Source organism: Megascapheus bottae, unplaced genomic scaffold, assembly GCF_031878675.1.
Source record: "Megascapheus bottae isolate mThoBot1 unplaced genomic scaffold, mThoBot2.hap1 HAP1_SCAFFOLD_103, whole genome shotgun sequence".
Taxonomy (NCBI): domain Eukaryota; kingdom Metazoa; phylum Chordata; class Mammalia; order Rodentia; family Geomyidae; genus Megascapheus; species Megascapheus bottae.
The window spans coordinates 131,055-151,634 of NW_028327323.1; the positions used below are offsets into that span (position 1 = coordinate 131,055).

Sequence of the window (20,580 nt, forward strand, 5' to 3'; positions counted from 1 at the left end):
ACAGTGTCTTTCATTCCCATTACCCCAGCATGAGGAAGCTAAGCCATTGCTTCTCCCTGGACTGAAAAGTGCTAGTGTTGGGTCAACTGCTCATAGAGACTGGTACAAAAACAGCAGCCAAGGTCGCAGGGCTGATGATAAGTGATCTTTCAACAGACTTTAAACGGGAAAAAACACTGAGATCAAATAACTCTTTGCATGTTACCTACTTTTCTCTCTGTCTCTTTCTCTCTTTCTCCTTCCCTACTTCTTCTTCTCTCTCTCTGTCTCTCTCTCTGTCTCTCTCTCTGTCTCTCTGTCTCTGTCTCTGTCTCTCTCTCTGTCTCTCTGTCTCTCTCTCTCTCTCTCTCTCTCTCTCTCTCTTTTTATCTCTCTCTGATCAGTGATACTAGTGTTTGAAATAAGAATCTCCTACTTGATAGTCAGGTGCTCTACACACTTGAGCCATCCCCTCATCCCATCTTTTGCTGTTAGTTATTTTTTTGGTGGGGGGACTTTGTTTCTACCCAGGCCCAATCTCAAACTGGGATCTTCTTGCCTATGCCTTATGCAAAGCTAGGATCACCAATATGCAACCAGCATACTTAATATGTTTGTTAAAATGGAATCTAACTAACCTTTGGCCTTAAACCATGACTGGTTATCTTCTGTCTCTCAAGTAGCTAAGATTACAGGCATGTACAAGTAGGCAAACTTTTGAGAAGCGATGACTATTCCTAATTACAGTGGGAAGTTATGGGTGAGCAGGATTGCCCCAGGCAAAGCAAACTACATGGTGACTCAGTCTGTCAAAACAACAAGGCTTCTTTGGTGTAGCCATACAAATAATTTCTATGTGACTAAATGACAGGGAAGTGCTTTTGAAACATGTAGTGTCAGGTGGTTTTATTGCTGCGTGGACTTTGTAGAGAGTGCATTTAGTGGTCAATCACTGGATGTAGTCTCATAGTACAATCAAGAGATGTTGTATACCTGAGGAATATAAGCCTAATACTGACTAAAGAGGTAGACTGCTACTTATAGTCCACATAATAAGTAGGAGCACACTCTGAAATCATAAAATAGAGCACTGTACATAGACAAATCAGTACTGTAGGTTTTTATTAGCATTCCCAGTATTATGCACTGTGCTTACTTGGGTATATAATACTTCCATATCACTGGCCTCATAGTAGGTCTGTTTGCACAGCTCTCTCACAGACATGTGGATAACACATTGTGCTGTGCCATTATGCCAGTGAGAATATCACCAGGTGATAGGGATTTTTCATTCGCTTGACAATCATATGGAACCTTCCTCATATACATGGTCCATTGTTTACCAAATATTTTTCATGTGGTACCTGACTGTGAATTAATCCTCAGGGGCAAAAAATGCAGTAGGTGTTAGAAGGACAGTTTTAATGTCCTCAAAAGCAAGAAAGCAAGCAAGAAAGGGAAGGGGCCAAAGCACTTAATCTGATGTCACTCTATTATTATAAATAATTGGGAATTTTGTACAATGTCCAACCTTGACACGCCCTACTGTAGATCTGCTGTGGGGGTCAAGAACCCACTTTCAAAATCGCCCTCAGGTAATTCTGATATTGGAGAGCCACTGACCCCACTGTGATGCTAGGCATTTTTATTCCTCCAAAATACTGTTTTATTTAAGAACCTAGGCCTGGGTGACTGGTAGTGCCTGCTTTCACTGCTGCAGGCAAGGTCAAATCCAACTGTCTTTTCTTGTGGGGTATTTTGTATAGAAAAAAAAAAGGTTTATTTGGTTTGTGCCTCTGGAGTCTGGAAAGTTCCTCATCTACTGAAAGGACTATTGAGAGAGTCCCTGCATCCTAAATAGCAGAGAAGAACATACCCTACTGAGACAGAGAATTCACTCCTTATTTTTTCACTATTTTTATTAGCGTATAGCTATAATACAAGCCAAATGTGCGCAATGTTATATGGAAGTTTAACTCTTCAACTATAGTCCTTCTCCTTTCACTCCATTTTTTTTACTAGTGTTTGATACATACATACACATACATATACATGTATGTATATATAGTGTTCCTCAATCATCTTCACCTTCCTCTGGTAACTTTACCTTCCCTTTTCCCTTCCTGCTAATTTCCTCCCCTTCCCCAAATTAAATCCCACTTTTACCCTGATGGTCCATTATTATTGTTGTCTTCAGTCTAGATTTTACATATGAATGAAAACATGGGGCATTTGGATCTTAGAACTTCTTTATTTTGCTCAGCATGACTCAAGACAGGTACAGTTGAATGAAGTATTATCTTATATAGTGCTTCTGCTGTCTCCTACTTATTGAGTTGCTATTGTGGCTAATCAATAGTCTTGTTGCTCAGAACTCTCTTCAGTTGTGTGTGTTTGTGTGCACGTGTGTGTGTGTATGTGTGTGTGTGTGTGTTTGTGCGCAAGTGCTTGAGCTCAGGGCCTTATGTTTTTGGCCTGGCTTTTTCACTTAAGTCTGGTGCTCATACCCCCACTCTGGCTCTTGGCAGGTTATTTGGAGATAAGTGTTTCATGGACTTCTATGCCTGGGCTGGCTTTGAATCTCCACCATCAGATGTCAGCTTTCTAAGTAGAGCTAGGATTGTAGGCATGAGTCACCACCATTGCCGATATCCCTCCCCTTTTTTACTTGTTAATACTGAAATGATTTTGTTGCTTCAGAGTGCAAATAATAGTAACGATAAAAAGAAAACCTATAAAATAAATAAAAGCTTTTCAAATATCCTTAAGCATTTTGTCAATAACTTAGCTATTTAGACCCTGCTATTAAAAATGATGTTTTCCTTTTCTTCTTCTCTGCTTTGTTGGGTCTGGAATGTTCATGTAGTTTATATTGGAATACTTGTTAGAATGTAAATGCTAGCTACTTTTTTAACCCACTCAGACTATATTGCTCATCAAACAAACTTAAGCATCTGTTTGCAGCTGTTTTTGTCTCTGGAGCCAGCTTTCTGCATCCTTATTCTCTCTCTCCCTCTCTGTCTCTCTGTTTTTCTCTCTGTCTCTTTCTGTCTCTGTCTCTCTCTGTATATCTGTCTCAGTGTGTCTGTCTCTGTCTGTCTCTGTCTTTCCCTCCTTCGCACTGCCTCTGTTCAGATTCTCAATTCTTTTTGTTTTTTGGCACAATGCTCTGTATTTCCATTTAAAGGGAATGCATGGCCCAATGCCAGTGACATATGCCTGTGAAGCATAGCTATTCAGAAGATAGAAATCAGGAATATTAAGGTTCAAGACTAAAATGCATAAACATACCAGACACCCACCTCTCAACCAACAGCTGGACCCAGTTATGTATTTCTTTTTTTTTTCTTCAATTTTATTCTAAAGGTGATCTACAGAGGGGTTACAGTTACATAGGAAGGCAATAAGGGCCTTTCTTTTTGACCAGTGTCAGTCCCTCCCTCATTCTCTCCCAGCATTTCCCTTCCCAATACGTTGTAAAGTTCATTTTCTACATAATGTCTAGTGAGTATCCCTGCTGCATTGGTTCATCCTCTATCCCACCATTTCTGTGATTCCCATTCCTTCCCCAAATCAGATAAATTTATATACAACACAACGTATACAGAAACACAAAAACAGTGACTGCAGGGAATAAATCAAAGGGGAAAAGAAATGAAATAAAACAAAGAAATAGCAGCTGGGTGCAGTGGCTCACACCTGTAATCCTAGCTACTCAGAAGGCTGAGATCTGAGGATTGAGGTTCAAAGCCAGCACAGGCACTAAAGGACCTGAGACTCATATCTCCAATTAACCAGTGGAAAATGGGAAGTGGGGCTTGGCTCATGGGTAAGATGGTAGCGTTGAGCTGAAGAGGCTCAGGGACAATGCACAGGCCCAGTAGGGCGGGAGAGCTCAAGTACAGCACCCAGGCTGAGATCAAGCCCCATGACCCACAAAGAAAGAGCTGCATGCAGTACACACACACACACACACACACACACACACACACACACACACACACTTGTTTCCATTTTGGGAGTTCATTTCAATAAGCATTATTTTATATGGTGTTTATTGAGCCCACCATGATCCTCTTCCTAAGAATATCCTAGACATATTATAGTTGTTTCAAATGGAAGAAACCATGCAGCCTATGTTTCTTTGGTTATGGCTTGCTTTGCTTAATATAATTTTCTCACATCTTTCCATTTCCTTATGAATTGGGCAATGTCTGATGGAAGCACAGAATTCCATTGTGTGTGTGTGTGTGTGTGTGTGTGTGTGTGTGTGTGTGTGTGTGTGTGTGGACATTTTCTTGATCTACCATCTATTGAGGGACATCTGCCTTGATATAATGTTACATTATATAGCATGCATATAATGATACATATAATGGTATATTATCTATGCATAATGACATCATGCAAAGAAAATAACCCCATTAACAAATGGGCTAAAGACTTAAAGAGAGACTTCTCTGAAGATGGATGAAAAAGTCTCCTTTTGCCTGACAGGCCAAAAATAAGAACTCAAATCACCTTCATGTGCAAGTCCAGCTTTCCACATGAACAACCAGTAGGAATGGTCTGATCTGAAAGAGCCTCTTTTGGTAGGCATCCAGACACCCCTCCCCATGCTTCAGTGTTCACCTTCTCTTTCATTCCCCAGTTCTCTTCTGACCTTTCATTGCTTCACCTGCCTCTTCCTCCTCCGAGTTTTCCTCCTGGCATCTTTTCCCTCCTACCGTGCCTCCTGTCACCTCCAGCCCTCCTCCTTACTCTCATCTCCTGCTGTTCCCTCCTCTGAGCCCCTCACCCCAGGGCAGCTCCTCTGCGAGTCACCTCCTGACAAGTCTCATGGAAAAGCTGTGACAGGTGCTGGCATTTAACCTTACAGAGTCGTTTCCATAGATAGAGCCTCAGCTGTATGTGACATATTATTTAGATGGTCGGTGGGGCTTAGGGACCCCTGGAGGGGAACATTTCACCATTTCTGAAGTGGGGGTTATCAAGTTGGGCTTTCTTCAAGACCAGGATTATGGGCTCACTGATGTGAAGGGCCAGTCTAGCATAGATCCAGGCCAGCTTTCAAAGTTGTCCCCAGGGAATCTCAGAAAGAATAATAAGCACTCTGTCAGGATAAATAACCACCAGGAGCAGAAAACTCCATGAAACTCTCATCTCCATCTAACTATCCCAAAACCCACAGTGGAAGTGTGGATCAAGCAGTAGAGTGCCATAGTTGAGGGAAAAAAAAAAGCTGGGAAAGATCACCAGGCCATGAGTCGAAACCCCAGTTCCAAAAATCATACTAAAAAAAGAAAGGCTAAAATGTTTAACTATTATAATTCTAAGTCTGAAGGAACAGGAGTGAACATTGATTGTAAGAACCAGGTTTTGGATATAGCTGGCTGGCCCCACAGGATGTGAGGGAGAAGATTCAGGTCAGGAAGCCTCTGGGATTTTCCTCTGGATTTTCTGTTTGATCTCTTCATTCTCAAATGCTTAGATTAGTTTCAACTACAAAAATAAATATGTCTGGCCTATCATGCCTGATGAAAGTGTTTCTGAAATAACAATGTACAGAACTGTTAAGTCTAAGTTACAGAAAACTACAAACTGCCTCACACTCTGACTCATTAGGGAGGGTGCTGATTCCCCAGGTTGAGGGCCTGCAGGCTCCCCTCAATGGTCCAGCACTCTTGGGTCCCAATAGATTGAGTAAAATGACTGCTATTGACCCCAGGGATATCTGGGCACTCAGGAACCATCTTCCATCTCTCACAGTTTCTCTGCCCTACATCTCCATTGTTAATTTAGGACAGGGAAACCAACGGTGACTGTTGTGTGTTCTCTGACTGCGTTATGACTGCATCATATCTGTCACTGTGATGTCAGAACAGGACTAAGGAGGACGCCTTCTCTGAGCTGACATGAGGTTTATGCATTCCAAACATGTACTTTGTATCCGGGGGGTGGGCTGCTCATGTCCTCTGATAAATGGCCCTATTTGTATCCTTGCTGATCTTAATCTTGCTAATATAATGAATTGAACTTATCTTCCTATGTTCCTTTCTTGGAAAGAAATCACCCCCCTAAAATGTATTCCTGACACAGATGTAGAATCTGCTTTTGGTTGTTTTAGGATTATCTTATTTACGAATGCCTGCATGTTTAGGGAAGGTACTCAATGCCCCTGGGTTATTGATTTTATATAAGACATTATACCATAAAGGAAAAGGTTAGGCAGACATGGAGTTCCCATTTTTATATCAACTATCAAAAGAAAATATAGCCAGACAGCTTTTTTTAAAGTCCTTTTTTTATTATGTTGTCAGAAATTCCTGTAGTCTCAGGCAATCTTGCATGGCCCAGTGATATCTTTCTTTCCTCCATCACTCCAGTGTATCCTTTCTTCTTCTCCCTTCTTCTGTCCCATAATTCCCTCAGATGCAGCTTTCTGTCCCATTTTTTTTCCCTGTAACTACACAGTTAGCAATGTGGCTTTCTGGAACAAAGCAGAAAGGAGTAAAACATGTAGGGCTTCTTGCTTGTTCCCTGTAGCAGGGAATCAGAATTTTACATTGCAACCAGGACAGGAGAGGGCAGAGCATTCAGCTCTGGGGCTTCCTATGTTTCCTGGCATTCAGTAACCTAGACCAGTTGGGTCTACAAAAGCTCACCCCATCTTTCAAGTAGTTAAGAGCTTCTACATCACCTGGACTCAGGTGTCCTCTTCCTTTTTGTCAGCAATGAGGCCTGCAACAGTGGAGATGCATGTTTTTCAGACAGATAATAGAGGTGATGGAAAATAGAATACTCCAATAGAGGTCCAACTTGTGTCACCTGAGACCTAACCTAAGACTGTGTCTTTAGAGATGTATTTTAATATGAAGAGTACTCAGAAATTTGTCTCCACTAGCTGACTCCTTAACAGGCGTTAAGGTGTTAGTCAGCTTCATGTTATGATGACAAATATCTGAAATAATCAACATAGAAATAGGAAGGGTTTATTTTTGCCTCATAGCCTTACAAATTCTTGATTCATTGTTTCCAGTACTTTGGGACCTGTGGGGAAACATATGGCAGAACAAAACCATTCATCTTATAGCAAAGAAACAGAGAAAATAAGAGACAGGGGCCCAAGTCCCACAATCTACTTCAAATACCCTCTCCTAATGACTTATCTTCCACAAGGTCCCAACTCTTTCTTGAAGTTTCCATGGTGTTAAGCTGGGTTCCAAGCATCTGACACAAGGGCCTTTGAGGAGCATTTAAGATCCAAACTGCTAAACAGTACTAGATAATTATGAGTGTGGGGCTGAGGGGAAAAAAAAAGAGTCAATGAACAGCAATGCCTATTCCTGAAACTTGTTTGGTGTGACCTCCACACCAGCAGGCTGCCAAGAAAGTTTGAGCCAAGTACTGAATCCTCAATCTCACTACCAGCCCGCCGAATCAAAATCTATGGTTATGAAAAAAAAAAGGCCCTGAGGAATTGATATGCAAATTAAAGTCTGACAAGCACTTACATAGTATCTGTCTTACAAACTTGACAAAATTAGGTTTCTCACTTAATGAGGTACTATTATCCTAACGATCCCCATTTTGCATGAAACGAACTTTTCCTGTGTGTGTGCTTTTTTTTTGCTGTCATATATCTATCCCATAAAAGCAACATTGTAGACAGTGCAAATCAAGTGCCACATTCCACAGATGGCCCATGTTCTCTGGTGATTTCCCACGAAAGGTATGTCGTACTTATGCAGATATGTATGACTTTTAACTTCTTGGAGAACATCCCTTTCCACTGTGCAGGTCAATACTTCTGAGTCGATTGGCATGCAAGAGAGAGATGCCTCCCCAGGGAATTCTAAATACTGGCTAGTCTGTGTAGCACAAGCTGGGTCTTTCTTTTATTCTCCAAGGAAGGGAAAATCATGACCCTGCCTGAGACTCATAACAGGCCCACTGCAGGCAGCTCATTTGTTGGTTCAGTACAGCATAGCTTAATTACATGGCAAATCTGCTCCAGTCTATCTTAAAAGAATAATGGAGTTTCAGTAGAAGGGAGCCAGACTTCTCATCCTGCCATATTTATAGGCCATTATAGAAAATGTAAGATGAGATTGGGAATTCATTTTGGTGTGTTTGATTTCATGATTGTTTCATCCTTGAAAATGTGGAGAATAGGCTTCAACAGACAAAGAAGCACCTTCTTCACTAAATCTACAAGGGTAAATATCCCCTCTGGATCTCATTCATCTCTGAGATTCTGTAAATTTCAGAAAGGTTTAAAAGATTATTGTATTTCTTGTATTCATTTATCCAGACATGTATATGAGCACATCTGGATAACTGCATGACTGTTATGATAGAGGGCTTTGGGTAGCAGCAATGCCATAAGATCTTAATAAATCTGGCTTCTTCCAGACCTAAGCAGGCCCTGGGCCCTAGAATATCTTCTGTAAATGGTTTGAGGCTGGTCTTCGGTGCCTAGAAAGGGCAACAATGCCAAGTTGAGTGGACATGAAGACAGTGTGCGGATTACCATCCCAGATCTTGTTTCTACCCTTCAATAACTTTTCCCACCTTTACTTGTCAATCATCCTTCACATAGGTCCAAAGTCTCTACATCTCACAACCAGGGAGCAGGGTACGAAATTGTGAGGCTGTTTTGTAACCAAACATCCATTTATTAAATCTAGGTACATTCATTCTCTACTCCACTATGCTTTTCTCCCTCCTCCCCCCACCTCCCCTTCTTCCTCTTCTCCTCTTTCTCCTCCTCCCCCTCTTTCCCCTCCTCTTCCTCCTCCTCCTCCCTCTCTTCTTCTTCTTCTTCTTCTTCTTCTTCTTCTTCTTCTTCTTCTTCTTCTTCTTCTTCTTCTTCTTCTTCTTCCTCCTCCTCCTCCTCCCCCTTCCCCTCTCCCTCTTCCTCCTCCTCCTCCTCCTTCTCCCCTCCTCCTCCTTCTCCTCCTCCTCCTCCTTCTCCTCCTCCTCCTCCTCCTCCTCCTCCTCCTCCCTTCCTCTTCTTCTTCTTCTTCTTCTTCTTCTTCTTCTTCTTCTTCTTCTTCTTCTTCTTCTTCTTCTTCTTCTTCTCCTCCTCCTCCTCCTCCTCCCTTCCTCTTCTTCTTCTTCTTCTTTTTCTTCTTCTTCTTCTTCTTCTTCTCCTCCTCCTCCTCCTCCTCCTCCTCCTCCTCCTCCTCCTCCTCCTCCTCCTTCTTCTTCTTCTTCTTCTTCTTCCTCCTCCTCCTCCCCCTTCCCCTCTCCCTCTTCCTCCTCCTCCTCCTCCTCCTCCTCCTCCTCCTTCTCCTCCTTCTCCTCCTCCTCCTCCTTCTCCTCCTCCTCCTCCTTCTCCTCCTCCTCCTCCCTTCCTCTTCTTCTTCTTCTTCTTCTTCTTCTTCTTCTTCTTCTTCTTCTTCTTCTTCTTCTTCTTCTTCTTCTTCTTTTTCTTCTTCTTCTTCTCCTTCTCCTCCTCCTCCTCCTCCTCCTCCTCCTCCTCCACCTCCTCCTCCTCCTCCTCCTCCTCCTCCTCCTCCTCCCTTCTTCTTCTTCTTCTTCTTCTTCTTCTTCTTCTTCTTCTTCTTCTTCTTCTTCTTCTTCTTCTTCTTCTTCTCCTCCTCCTCCTCCTCCTCCTCCTTCTCCTCCTCCTCCTCCTCCTCCTCCTCCTCCACCTCCTCCTCCTCCTCCTCCTCCTCCTCCTCCTCCTCCTCCTCCTCCTCCTCCTTTGTTGCCATCGTCGTCTTCGTCTTCCTCATTGTCAATTAAATCTTCATCATTCTTGTCCTCATCATCGCCCTGTGGCTTGGACTTAGGAAGGGTCTGGAAACTTTCCTTGAGTTTTCCTTTTTCTAGTTTTTTTCTTGTTCAAGGCTAGTGTTCTGTCATGTGAGCACTGAACCACAGTAACACTTCTGGTATTTTGGTAGCTTATTGGAGATGAAGAATCTCATGGACTTTCCTTTCTCAGGTTGGCTTGAACTGTTATCCTTAGATCGCAGCCTGAATGAGTATCTAGGACTCAGGCATGAGCCACCAGCACCACTGTACATTTAATTACTCTTCAACTCATTTTATAAGGGTCAATTTTTCTCAAGATTTGTTTTCTCAATGCTTAAGTAGAAAAAAATTAAACTATATTAATTGTCACTTACAGCACGATCTTTCTTCCTTTCCTTCTTTCTTTCCTTCTCTCTTTCAGCAGCACTGAGGCTGTGAACTCAAGGCTATCATAAGAGTCAAGTCCCCACTCTTCTTATTTTCAGTCTGTTTGTTACAGTCTTGCATTTTTTTTCCAGGGCTTTGTCTGTGATCCTCTATCTCTGCCCTTTATGCATACATGAAAGGGGAGATCTCTCTCTCTCTCTTTCTCTTTATATATATATGTATATATGTGTGTATGTACACGTGTGGGTACATATGAATATATAAGCATATATACATATATGATATATATATATATACAGATATAGTGAAATACTTCATTTGAGCTATTTATTCTCCATTTCTGGTTGAAACCCACCCATGGATTTGAATTTTGTTTCCTGAAGTATAACATATTCACTTACTTTAATTTCTACAATTAGATTTTAGTTTGTTTTTAACAAATATATAGATTTATATATAAAGTAAAATATACTATTTACCATAACAAAGTCTAAAGTTACTCCACGTTTTATCATACTATTGATACTGTCTTCCTAATACCCTTGGTAGAAAATTTGTTGATATTCTTTCTTTGCCAAGTACCTACAAAAGTTGAAGTGACTTGCCTGAAAAGGTGTTGATGCAAGGCTCTAACGGACAAATATTTCCTTCTTGATGTTGTGTATTTTGCATTGCAGTCCCAGTGCCTTTATTAAATGGCTGTCCTTCTTCTAGGAATTCTACATGTGTATATAGTTCTGAGACTGAGCCTAGTTTAACAGTTTCCTTGTTGTCTGCTCTCTCTCTCTCTCTTCTCAGAAGGCCAGGGCTTCGTGAGCGAGGATGAATATCTGGAAATCTCTGATATCAAACGTGACCAGTCCGGGGAGTATGAGTGCAGCGCACTGAATGATGTTGCTGCGCCAGATGTTCGGAAAGTAAAAATCACCGTCAACTGTGAGTTCCTCGCCTCAAGGAATTTGCAGGGGGAAGTGAATAAAAGTGGCAAAGGGGTGATGGCAATACCATTATTTTCTGAAAGACCACTGCACACGCCACACAGAATTTTCAGGGGGAAGTGAATAAAGGTGGCAAGAAGTTGATGGCAATACCATTATTTTCTGAAAGACCACTGTGAGCGAGTGCTATCTACTTTCCCCATCCGTGTCTCCAAGTGCCCTTTGTATCTGTGGCATCCTCCTGAGATGTCAGAGACTTCTGCAGACAGAGAGAGCTGCTAATAATGTAAAAATAGGTGGGGAAGGCCAAAAGAGGATGTTTGGGGAAATGTCATGTCTTCACAAGACATCTGACACACTCTTCGTGTCATTCACGTCCTTCCTATAATCGGCCTGTGGTGATGTTTGTGTGTGTGTGTCTTGTTTACTTTCCACAGATCCCCCCTATATCTCCAAAGCCAAGATCACTGGTGTTTCAGTGGGCCAGAAAGGCATCTTGAGCTGTGAAGCATCTGCTGTCCCCATGGCTGAATTCCAGTGGTTCAAAGAAGAGACGAGGTACCTTGAAAGTCTTATGGTGGCCCTGAGTTTGAAATGATGGGATAGTGCCCACATGGACGTAGAAGGGTGATACAGTACAGGGGAAAAGAAAACGCAAAACAGAAATGTGATACCACTTCCTTTGTCAGGGAGCCTCTTTTTTTTTTTTTTGAGAGACAGAAGAGGAAAATAGAAGAAGCTGGGAAGTCAAGAAAACAAATCGACCTTATTTTTTTCCCCTCAGGACTAGAGATTAGTCATAGCCATGGCTGAGTAATGACTAGAAGCCAGGAAATCATCTTTTCTGTGCATGTCTGTCCTTTCCTTTATCCTCCTTTTGGGATATAGTACTTAAGCAAGTTTGAGTTGGGGCAGGCAGCCTAGATAGAGCAAAAGGTTTGGGGAAAAAGCATTCATCTCCTTGTACAACAACCTATGATTCAGTTAATCTTTCCTGTGATATAGGCCAGATCAGCAGTGCTGTCTCTCATTGCAGGTTAGCCACTGGCTTAGATGGAGTGAGGATTGAGAACAAAGGCCGCATATCCACTCTGACTTTCTTCAATGTCTCGGAGAAGGATTATGGGAATTACACCTGTGTGGCTACAAACAAGCTTGGGAATACCAATGCCAGCATTACACTGTATGGTGAGTGCAGGAAGCCTGATGTAATTGGCTCAGCCACCAAGGCATTTCCAGGCACCCAGGAGGGAGGAAAGGCATGCTTTGTTTGGCCTGTGTCCATCTATACCGCTTAACCCGCCACCCATAGATAAGAAACTCCTGGCTTTCATTCTCCTGGCATGAGAGACAGTAGTGTTTACAAGGTAATTTGATTTTTTTCCTGGTTCTTGAAAGGCAAGATTGACCCCTTTCAAGAGGAGTAAGCCAAATTCTGAATCTACTTGAGTGTGGAATCTATCAAGAAGAAAGCTTCCATGGGACAGCTCAATTGTAGTGTATTCTAAATGTTGATGGGGTCAAAGGACATGTGTTTTCAAATAGCTTCTGTGGTAAGAGCCTATGATTCCAGGGTTGATATTCAAAAGCATCAAACAAAGCTAGCATCTGCCATCATGATTCTCATATTGATGCCCAAGCATGTTCTCATTCACTGAGATGAATGGAGCAGAGGTCCAAGTCCTCATCTGATGCATGTTTTCCTTGTGATTGCAGCGTGAGACCTTTCTCTGAAAGTCAATTTCTCCAGTAGTGATGGAGAGCTGTCAGGAGCCATGAATGATTGGCTTCTTTGAAAACCCCTCTTCACTCCATCTTCCCACACTACCAAGTGTATCTCCTTGTGAAATGCATCATGCCTTGGCCAGGGCCAGCTTATTGTGAAATTTGATAAATGTGTCTGTGTGTATATATGTGCTTATTTGCGAGGTGTAATGCGGGAAAGGCATCTGATGAATAGGATGAAGAGGGTCTCATTTTTCCATGAACATCTCAGACCCTGTACAAGCTTTCAGCGTTGATGTGAACTAAACTTTGTCCACCAACCATCTGAAATGTGTGATCTATGTCTCTTGTTTTCTCTCTGCATTGTGTGTGCATTGTGCTGTGTGTGTCTTAGAAATAAGCCCCTCATCAGCAGTGGCAGGTGGGTACAGCATGTTCCTTCTGTTCTCTGCCTGCCTGAATGCCTATGTTTTTGTGTTTAAGCCTACTTCAAAGATAGGCTTGCCTGCTCCCCTCCCTGGAGAACTCTCCATAGTGAATGAAACTCAAGGGGTTGGGTTTGCACAGTTTAGACAATCAGCATGTAGAATATGATGGCTTTCACGGACACTTACGAAAATATCATTACAAATCTCAGAGAAAAGGGTTGAGCCTCCTCCCAACTCCCCTGCAAATAACAAACTTCTATTTGCTTTCCTCTAACAAGGAGGAACATTCTGCTATTTCTGCACTCAGAAATACCAAGAGGAACTCAGCCCAGAGACCAAATGGATTATTAGATAGCTATCTCTAAGGAAAAATCATCCTAGTATGAATATTTTATTCCTTCTGCCCAAGGCAAAGAGGGATACTGACTCAGTGCTTAAAACTGTATTTTAAAACAGAAATAGTTGGGGTTCTTATTCCTAATGGCAATATCCATTATTTACCAGATATTTACTGGTTTCTAGGCATCCTGGCAGTGTTGTGTAGAACAAATTATTAACCCTGCTTTTATAGATAAATTAAACAAGGGTATATAATATTGAATTATCCACAGTTAATCAACAGGGGTTCTAGAAGTAATCTAGAGTTGGACCCTTCTTCAGATACTGGAGTGTTTTCCTAGTGGATCAGAAAGAAATCAACACATTCCCACACACAGATTCCACTCATACATTTTGGAGAAGCCCCTGCTGGTGCATTACCTCTGGTCCCCAATACTCCCTTGCCATTGTGTGAAAGATTCTGAGCTCTGTCATCTGGGACGTCAATCTTGGTCATGTGGAAAGTGGTAACATTTGAATTGACTGCTGTCCCTTTTTTTTTTTTGGTAGGTCGTGGTGCTTGAACTCTGGGCCTGGGCCTTGTCCCTGAGCTCTTCAACTCAAGGCTACTGCCCTACCCCTTGAGCCATGGCGCCATTTCCAGTTTTCTAGTGATTAACTGGAGAAAAGAGTCTCACAGACTTTAGTGACTAGGCTGGCTTTGAACTGCAATCCTCAGATCTCAGCCTCCTGAGTTGCTAGGATTACAAGCAAAAGGCACTGTATCCGGCATGACTTTTAGCACTCTGGGTTCAGGGCAGTCTCAGACATAGCTGCCCAATGGTGGGGATGGGGAATTCCAGTCCATGAGTCTTGATAACACTGAAGACAAAGGACGAATTAGAATGTGGCACAGCCACTGATCTCACTTACTCCTCAGGTTGATAAGGTGGCTGGTAGAGTGGAATATGATGGTAGAAGGGATTAGGTTTGGCGACCGGGTGACTTCCATTCTTATACCGCTCTGCTGTCAACTAAGGGGGAAAAAGTGTTTCATAGAGGATAATAATAGCCAATGTATCCTAAGACTCCATTTCCCTTCTCAGGACACCATAACTAAAAACCACAGAGTGGGTGGATTGTAAAACAATGGTCTGGGCTTTTGTTGTTGTTGTTGTTGTTGTTGTTATTGCTGTTTACCTTTCTGGAGGCTCACAATAGAAAGTACAAACTCAAGGCAGCTCAGTTTTTGATTATATAAGATCAAGGCTTCACTTCTACAGCCATTTAGCTTCACACACTTTCTTATAAGTTCCACCTGCAAATGTAGTCTTCTCTAATTCCGAAGTAACTGCAATACGCAATCCAGAAAGAAGATCAAACCATGAGATAGATCAATTCTAAAATAAAGTCTTGTAGGGACAAAATTGCAATCTGAGTAGAGATTTTATGTAAGGATCATAGAGGGGCCTAGTTAAGTTCATAGTGCATGGATCCTTAACCCAATTCAATCATGTGTTATAACATTTAAACTATCCGTTTTTTCATATGTAACTAGGAGTTAAATACTTGCCTCCAAAGTCTACAGAGAGGATTAAACAGGGGCATTCACAAATGGTTCTAAATGTGTGACTTTGACAACACCCAAATACTACAACATTTATTTGACTGAGCTGAAATTGGAATGATGTTTTCCCAGCTCCTGACATAAGAAAGCCATCATGAATCATTAATTGGCTAATGTTGAATAAGACGATATGATTAAATAAAAGCTGTTATATGCATGCTAGCAATCGCAGTTCCTTGCAGTGTCTATCAACATTTATGACATGGGCCATCCTGTCATTGCTTCTATTCATATAACTGCTAGAATTAGTTCCCTGCAAAACATCTATTTTCTGCTCCTACAAAGACTCCTTTGAACTTTAATACTGCACCCTATCTATAGTACAATCCAACCTATCTTATTTCATCGGATTGGAATCCATTCACCCTTCTGCAATCTATTTGTTTGTAGGGGTAGGGGCTGTTGGGGGTTGAACTCAAGGCCTGGCACTTGCTAAGCTGGCAAACTACCACTTGAGTCATATCTCCAGCCCTATTTTCTTTCCCTCCTGGTTATGTTTGAGGTTAGTGTCACTTTCAATCTAACTATACCTTTAGGCTGCAGTCTGTTTACTTTAGTCTTTCCCTTGTTGCTGGTGAAATGTGACTTTTGACCACCTCCAGCTTCCCTCTGGGGTGTGTCTCAGACTTTTCTGCTCAGACTGTTCTAGAATCAGTTTTACTATTCTTGGCCTCCGATGTATTTGGCTGATGACCTCCCAAGGAGATCATTCCACCACTGTGCACTTCTCATATATTGCTTCTAACTGCTGCCTCCATGCAACATGTCCATTAGCCTTTTTCAGCAAACATGCATTCAATGCCTGTCAGGATTAGGGTTACACCCATGTAACCGGTAGTTGATTCCTTATTTCTTGAGCTTGAACTCAGTGCCAGCCATCTGATTTTTTTTTCCTCAAGGATAGCATTATAGCATTTTGGTGGTTAATTGGAGATAAGTGTTTCACAGACTTTTCTATTTGAGCTGGCTTTGAACTATGTTCCTCAGATCTCAGCCTTCTGTGTAGCTAGGATTACAGGCATGAGCCAGTGGTGCCTGGTAAGTTATGTTGCTTTGATTATTCTTTCTTCCCCTCCAGTGGGTAAGGTTTGTGAACCAAGGAACTATGTCTACCGTAATCCCTAGGACTCAACATGGAGATCAATTCACAAGCAGAGATCAGGCCAATTCAGGGAATGTATGAATAGATGAATAGATACAGAGATCAAAAGACAGTGCTAGTGTTGGCAAAATTCAGCTCTTGGTTGTTATATCTGCCTGGGGAAAAGGCCCCTTTACTTTGTTTTCTTCCTGTGCATCCTAGAAATCTCCACCCAGCACCTATTTTCCTCGGCAATTGGCATGCCTGGGGGCAGTGGGGGGTACCCCAGGTACTGAGGTCACTTCCTCATCAGCTGAGGTCACTTCCTCTACTTCCCTGGTCATGCTTCCTTTGGACAGTGAGAGAGTCTCTAGTCTCTGAATCCACTTCCTCATTTGCTGTAGTCACTTCTCTCATCTTTCCTTTTATAACTCCACTCACCTACAGCCCCCTCTTCCTTTTCTCTTCTCCCTCTTCCATCTCTTCTTCTCTTCCTCCCTCATTTCTTCTCTCTATGCACAACATCTTCTCCTATGGTCCAGCAGTCTTCTCTTCCCCCGCCCCCCAGTAAACTCTTTACTGCCTACACTTATGTGTGGATCTCTTTTTTGAGAACCTCACACTGAGAACTGACAGGTTGGCCTGAGGGATTTGTCTCAATTGGGTACTTTGAAGGCTTGGGAAAGATCCATCTCAGTGGGTACTGTTATTAATCAGTGAAAAGCCCTTTGGAAGTGATGGCCTCTAGAGCCCTCATATCCTAGTTCTCTGATGCTTGGACTGAGTGGCAATAGATTCATCTCAAGATAGAAATGAGAGCACCCATTCCTGCCATATTCTTCCTAATACTCAGTGACCCATAATTGCAACTAATCATAGCCATAATCCACTTATTATGAGTAGGGCTACTAGGCTGAGTGTTATCCATGTTTTGTTTCACTTAATGAGCCTATAAAGTAAGGACTATATTTATCCTGATTTTACACATGAGGAAATTGAATGATTAGGCAGATAACTGAAACTTCAACTTCCTTCTAAGCTTATGAGCAGTGACTTAAGCCCATGTATTCCGATCCCAGTGCCCAAGTGCTTTAACAGTATTTTAGTCCAATTTTTAATACTTGGCCACCCATTAACTATCTGTGTCACAAGTAGTCTACTTGGACCATGCTCCTACACCACATTTTCTGATCTCCTAATAGTTTATCTCAGAGCCCATTCTACTAAAAGGCAGTATTCACATTTGCAACCAGTATATCGATATTATCTAAAAAATTTCATCATTTCCAGGTGTATTTACTATCATATAATCTACGTTTGAGTTTGAGAGCTACTTTCTGCCACTGTGGTCGCAATGCAGCATACTTTTCTCACCTATACATTTCATATGTATACCTGCAAAGAACAAAAGAGAATGTGATAAAAGCAAACTCAAAATAATAACCTCCCAGAATGCAAGATCATAGAGACAATGGGGCAGTGAGCGGGTTGATCAAAAATAGCCCAGGAAAGTGAGAATCAACATAGTGGATGGGTTTGTATCCCAAGAGCCATCAGTGGATAGCATCAGAGTATAATCATTCTTCCTTCTGCAGTTTAGCATCACAGATCTCCAGACACAAGATGTTTGTTTAGCAAAATTACTGCTCAGGAAAGACTTTACATCATCCACTTCCTTTGGCTTTAAGCAACTAGTGATAGTAGAAAGGCAGTGTTGGTGTAGAGGAAATATCAGTGTCAGCTAAAGAGAATTAAGTCCAATTTGACTCTAACAGATAAATTATAGTTATGTCTGATCTTGGGTGTCTGTAAAACACAAGATGGATATTAGCTTGCTTTCAGTTGTTTTTTTCTTTGTTTTAAAATTTGTTTTACATTTTTGTTTGCTAGCTTGTTTTTTTTTGTTGTTTTAACTTTCTTCAGGTGCAAGGGCTTGAACTTACAGTTTCATACTCTAGTTTGGCTTTGAGGCTTATAGTCTATCACTTGAGCCATGTCTCCACTTGTCAGTTTTGTTGGCTAAGCAGACAGGAGAGTCCCATGGAGTTTTCTGTACAAGCTAGCTTTAAATCACAATTCTCAGATCTCAGCCTCCTGAGTAGTTAGGGGCATAAGCCATCAACATCTGGCTTACTTTTGGCTTCCTAAGTCTTTGTTCAAAATGAGAAGAAATAATCGGAATACAGGATAAAAGAGAATCTCCAAAGCTGTGAGCTGCAATCTTGGCAATGGTAGCTAGTGCCCTGAACTATTGGAAACAGCCTGCTCCAAGTATTCTCGAGCTTTGAGTGGACACAGCTATTTGAGGGACCACCTGGTGCTATGGTACCTTGAAGACTTGCCAGGTCTACGTACAGCAGCCAGTGGGTTGGCTCAGCTTGTTGGCTACAACTTGGCCACTTGCTTTCCTGAAACTTGCCAAGCCATTGCTTTCTCAGGGCCATGATCAAGAGGCCCTGATCCTGTGTCCTTGGAAGATTTTTTGGATCTGATTGCAACCAGTACTGCAGAGAATGTGATGTACTTAATGAGGCATATAAATGCCTGGATTACTGGAACTGGTGGTGGAGAGAGGCAGTGAACTCACATAATGCCAGAAAGGAAGAAGGATGCATTGCAAGAAAAACAGATTCCTTTATGTAAGAAATTGTAGCTACATTTAGAGTTAAGTATCAGACATAGGGACAACTCCCCAGAATCTGGTCATTGCATATAAACACTGCAAACTCTTGAATCCATGCAACATCTGGGCACTGTGCTTCTTTTCCTCAGGCAGGACTGGAGCTCCCTCAGAGAAGCTTTGCCTGCAGCTCATCCGTGCAGCTCTTAGAGACCTGTGGACCCAATCTCCATTTTCTTTTGCTGTTGGCAGTTCTTTTGGAATAATTTTGCACATCTGATTGGATCTCTAAACTGAATTTTCTACAACTAGTGCCAGCATTAAGCAGCTCCTCTGCAAACCCACTCATACATCTGTAGAAAGAAACCTCAATGCACCTATCATCCACCCAGTTACACTCCTACTTCTGTCATCTTATTCCTTTCCAGCCATTGTGAAGTTGTCCTTCCCCTATGTAGTTCCATGGGGTTGTACAGAATGGGCACAAAAATCTGAAGGAGCCCTCTTCACAGCATGCTCCCCATCTACCACACTGACAGGCTCCACCTCCTCAGCCCTGTTGCCCAGATCTCTTTCTTTCCTAACACCCAGCCTCTCTGCCTACTCCTGTCCCCCTGTAACCCCTAGTGAGGAAACCAAGACATCAACATTTCCTTACCCAGGATCCCAGTCTGCTCTGGCTCCCTATAGTCAACCCTGTGGGAGGATGACAGTGAAAGATAAAGGGTCTGCTGCATCTTCATGCATTATAGGAGTAGTCATTCTTGGACTATGTTAGGAAAACTTGGGGAGTTTTAAAATTACATATTTGAGAGCCTTGTTTCAGAACTACTCAATCAATGAGCACCTCTGGGAGTGGGATTGTAAAGCATGTTTTCTTCACATGGAATTTTGGTAGCTTCTAAGCAACTATCTAACTTCCCAGCCTATATCTTTAGCACTCTGCCAATGCTGAGCTACAAGCTTCTCTCCCAGTCTGCATTCCCCATATGAACCCGAATCCCATCCTTCTCCCCTTCCTTTATAATCGTTTCCTACTTTGCAACTGCACACTTTTTTTTAGCGGTCCTGGGGCTCGAACTCAGGGCCTGAGCACTGTACTAGGACTTTCTCGAGGATACAGCTCTGCCACAGTACCACTTGCAGCTTTTTCTGTATATGTGGTACTGAAGAATCGAACCTGGGTCTTTGTGCATGCTAGGCAAGCACTCTACAACTAGGCCAAACTCCCAGCCCCCTTCAGACTCTTATTAGAAAGGTCAACATCATTTTTATATTTCCCTTAGCTAAGGAATTCTAGCAATCATGACTGAGCCTTTCCTCCACAATCTGCCCCTATTTTTTCCATATATTTTTATTGCAATTAATAGAAGGGTTACCAGACAGAAGGTGCATTACTTCCCAAACATTGATACCGTTTCTCAAGTCTTGGTCCCCATTTCTCTCCCCCCACCCCGCCCCTCATCTTGTTTTCCCTCTTCCCTATCCTATTTCAAATAATCAAATATGCATATGTACAATATATCAGATAACAAGGTGAACTACTGTAACAATATGAGATAACCAAGTCTGCGCCCATTTTTATTTCAGTGGATCATGCATCTCACCAGACAGTGATCATAGTCAGTCATGGGCTATCTTATCTTTGACAGTCCATCTCTGATCTGGTTTCCACAGCAGAACCAAATCATGATTTCAAAACTCAGAGTAAA

General features: G+C 42.1%; 1 protein-coding gene across 1 annotated transcript in view; it reads left to right on the top strand.

Moving 5' to 3' along the window:
• Positions 1-20,580, top strand: part of LOC150040050 (opioid-binding protein/cell adhesion molecule-like) — a 96,043-nt gene that overhangs the window by 66,769 nt on the left and 8,694 nt on the right. The window contains exons 3-7 of the mRNA XM_090327425.1: positions 4,631-4,836; positions 10,930-11,067; positions 11,507-11,627; positions 12,106-12,257; positions 13,189-13,215. Coding sequence (XP_090183551.1) covers positions 4,631-4,836; positions 10,930-11,067; positions 11,507-11,627; positions 12,106-12,257; positions 13,189-13,215 — 644 coding nt within the window. The remainder of the gene's footprint in view (positions 1-4,630; positions 4,837-10,929; positions 11,068-11,506; positions 11,628-12,105; positions 12,258-13,188; positions 13,216-20,580) is intronic.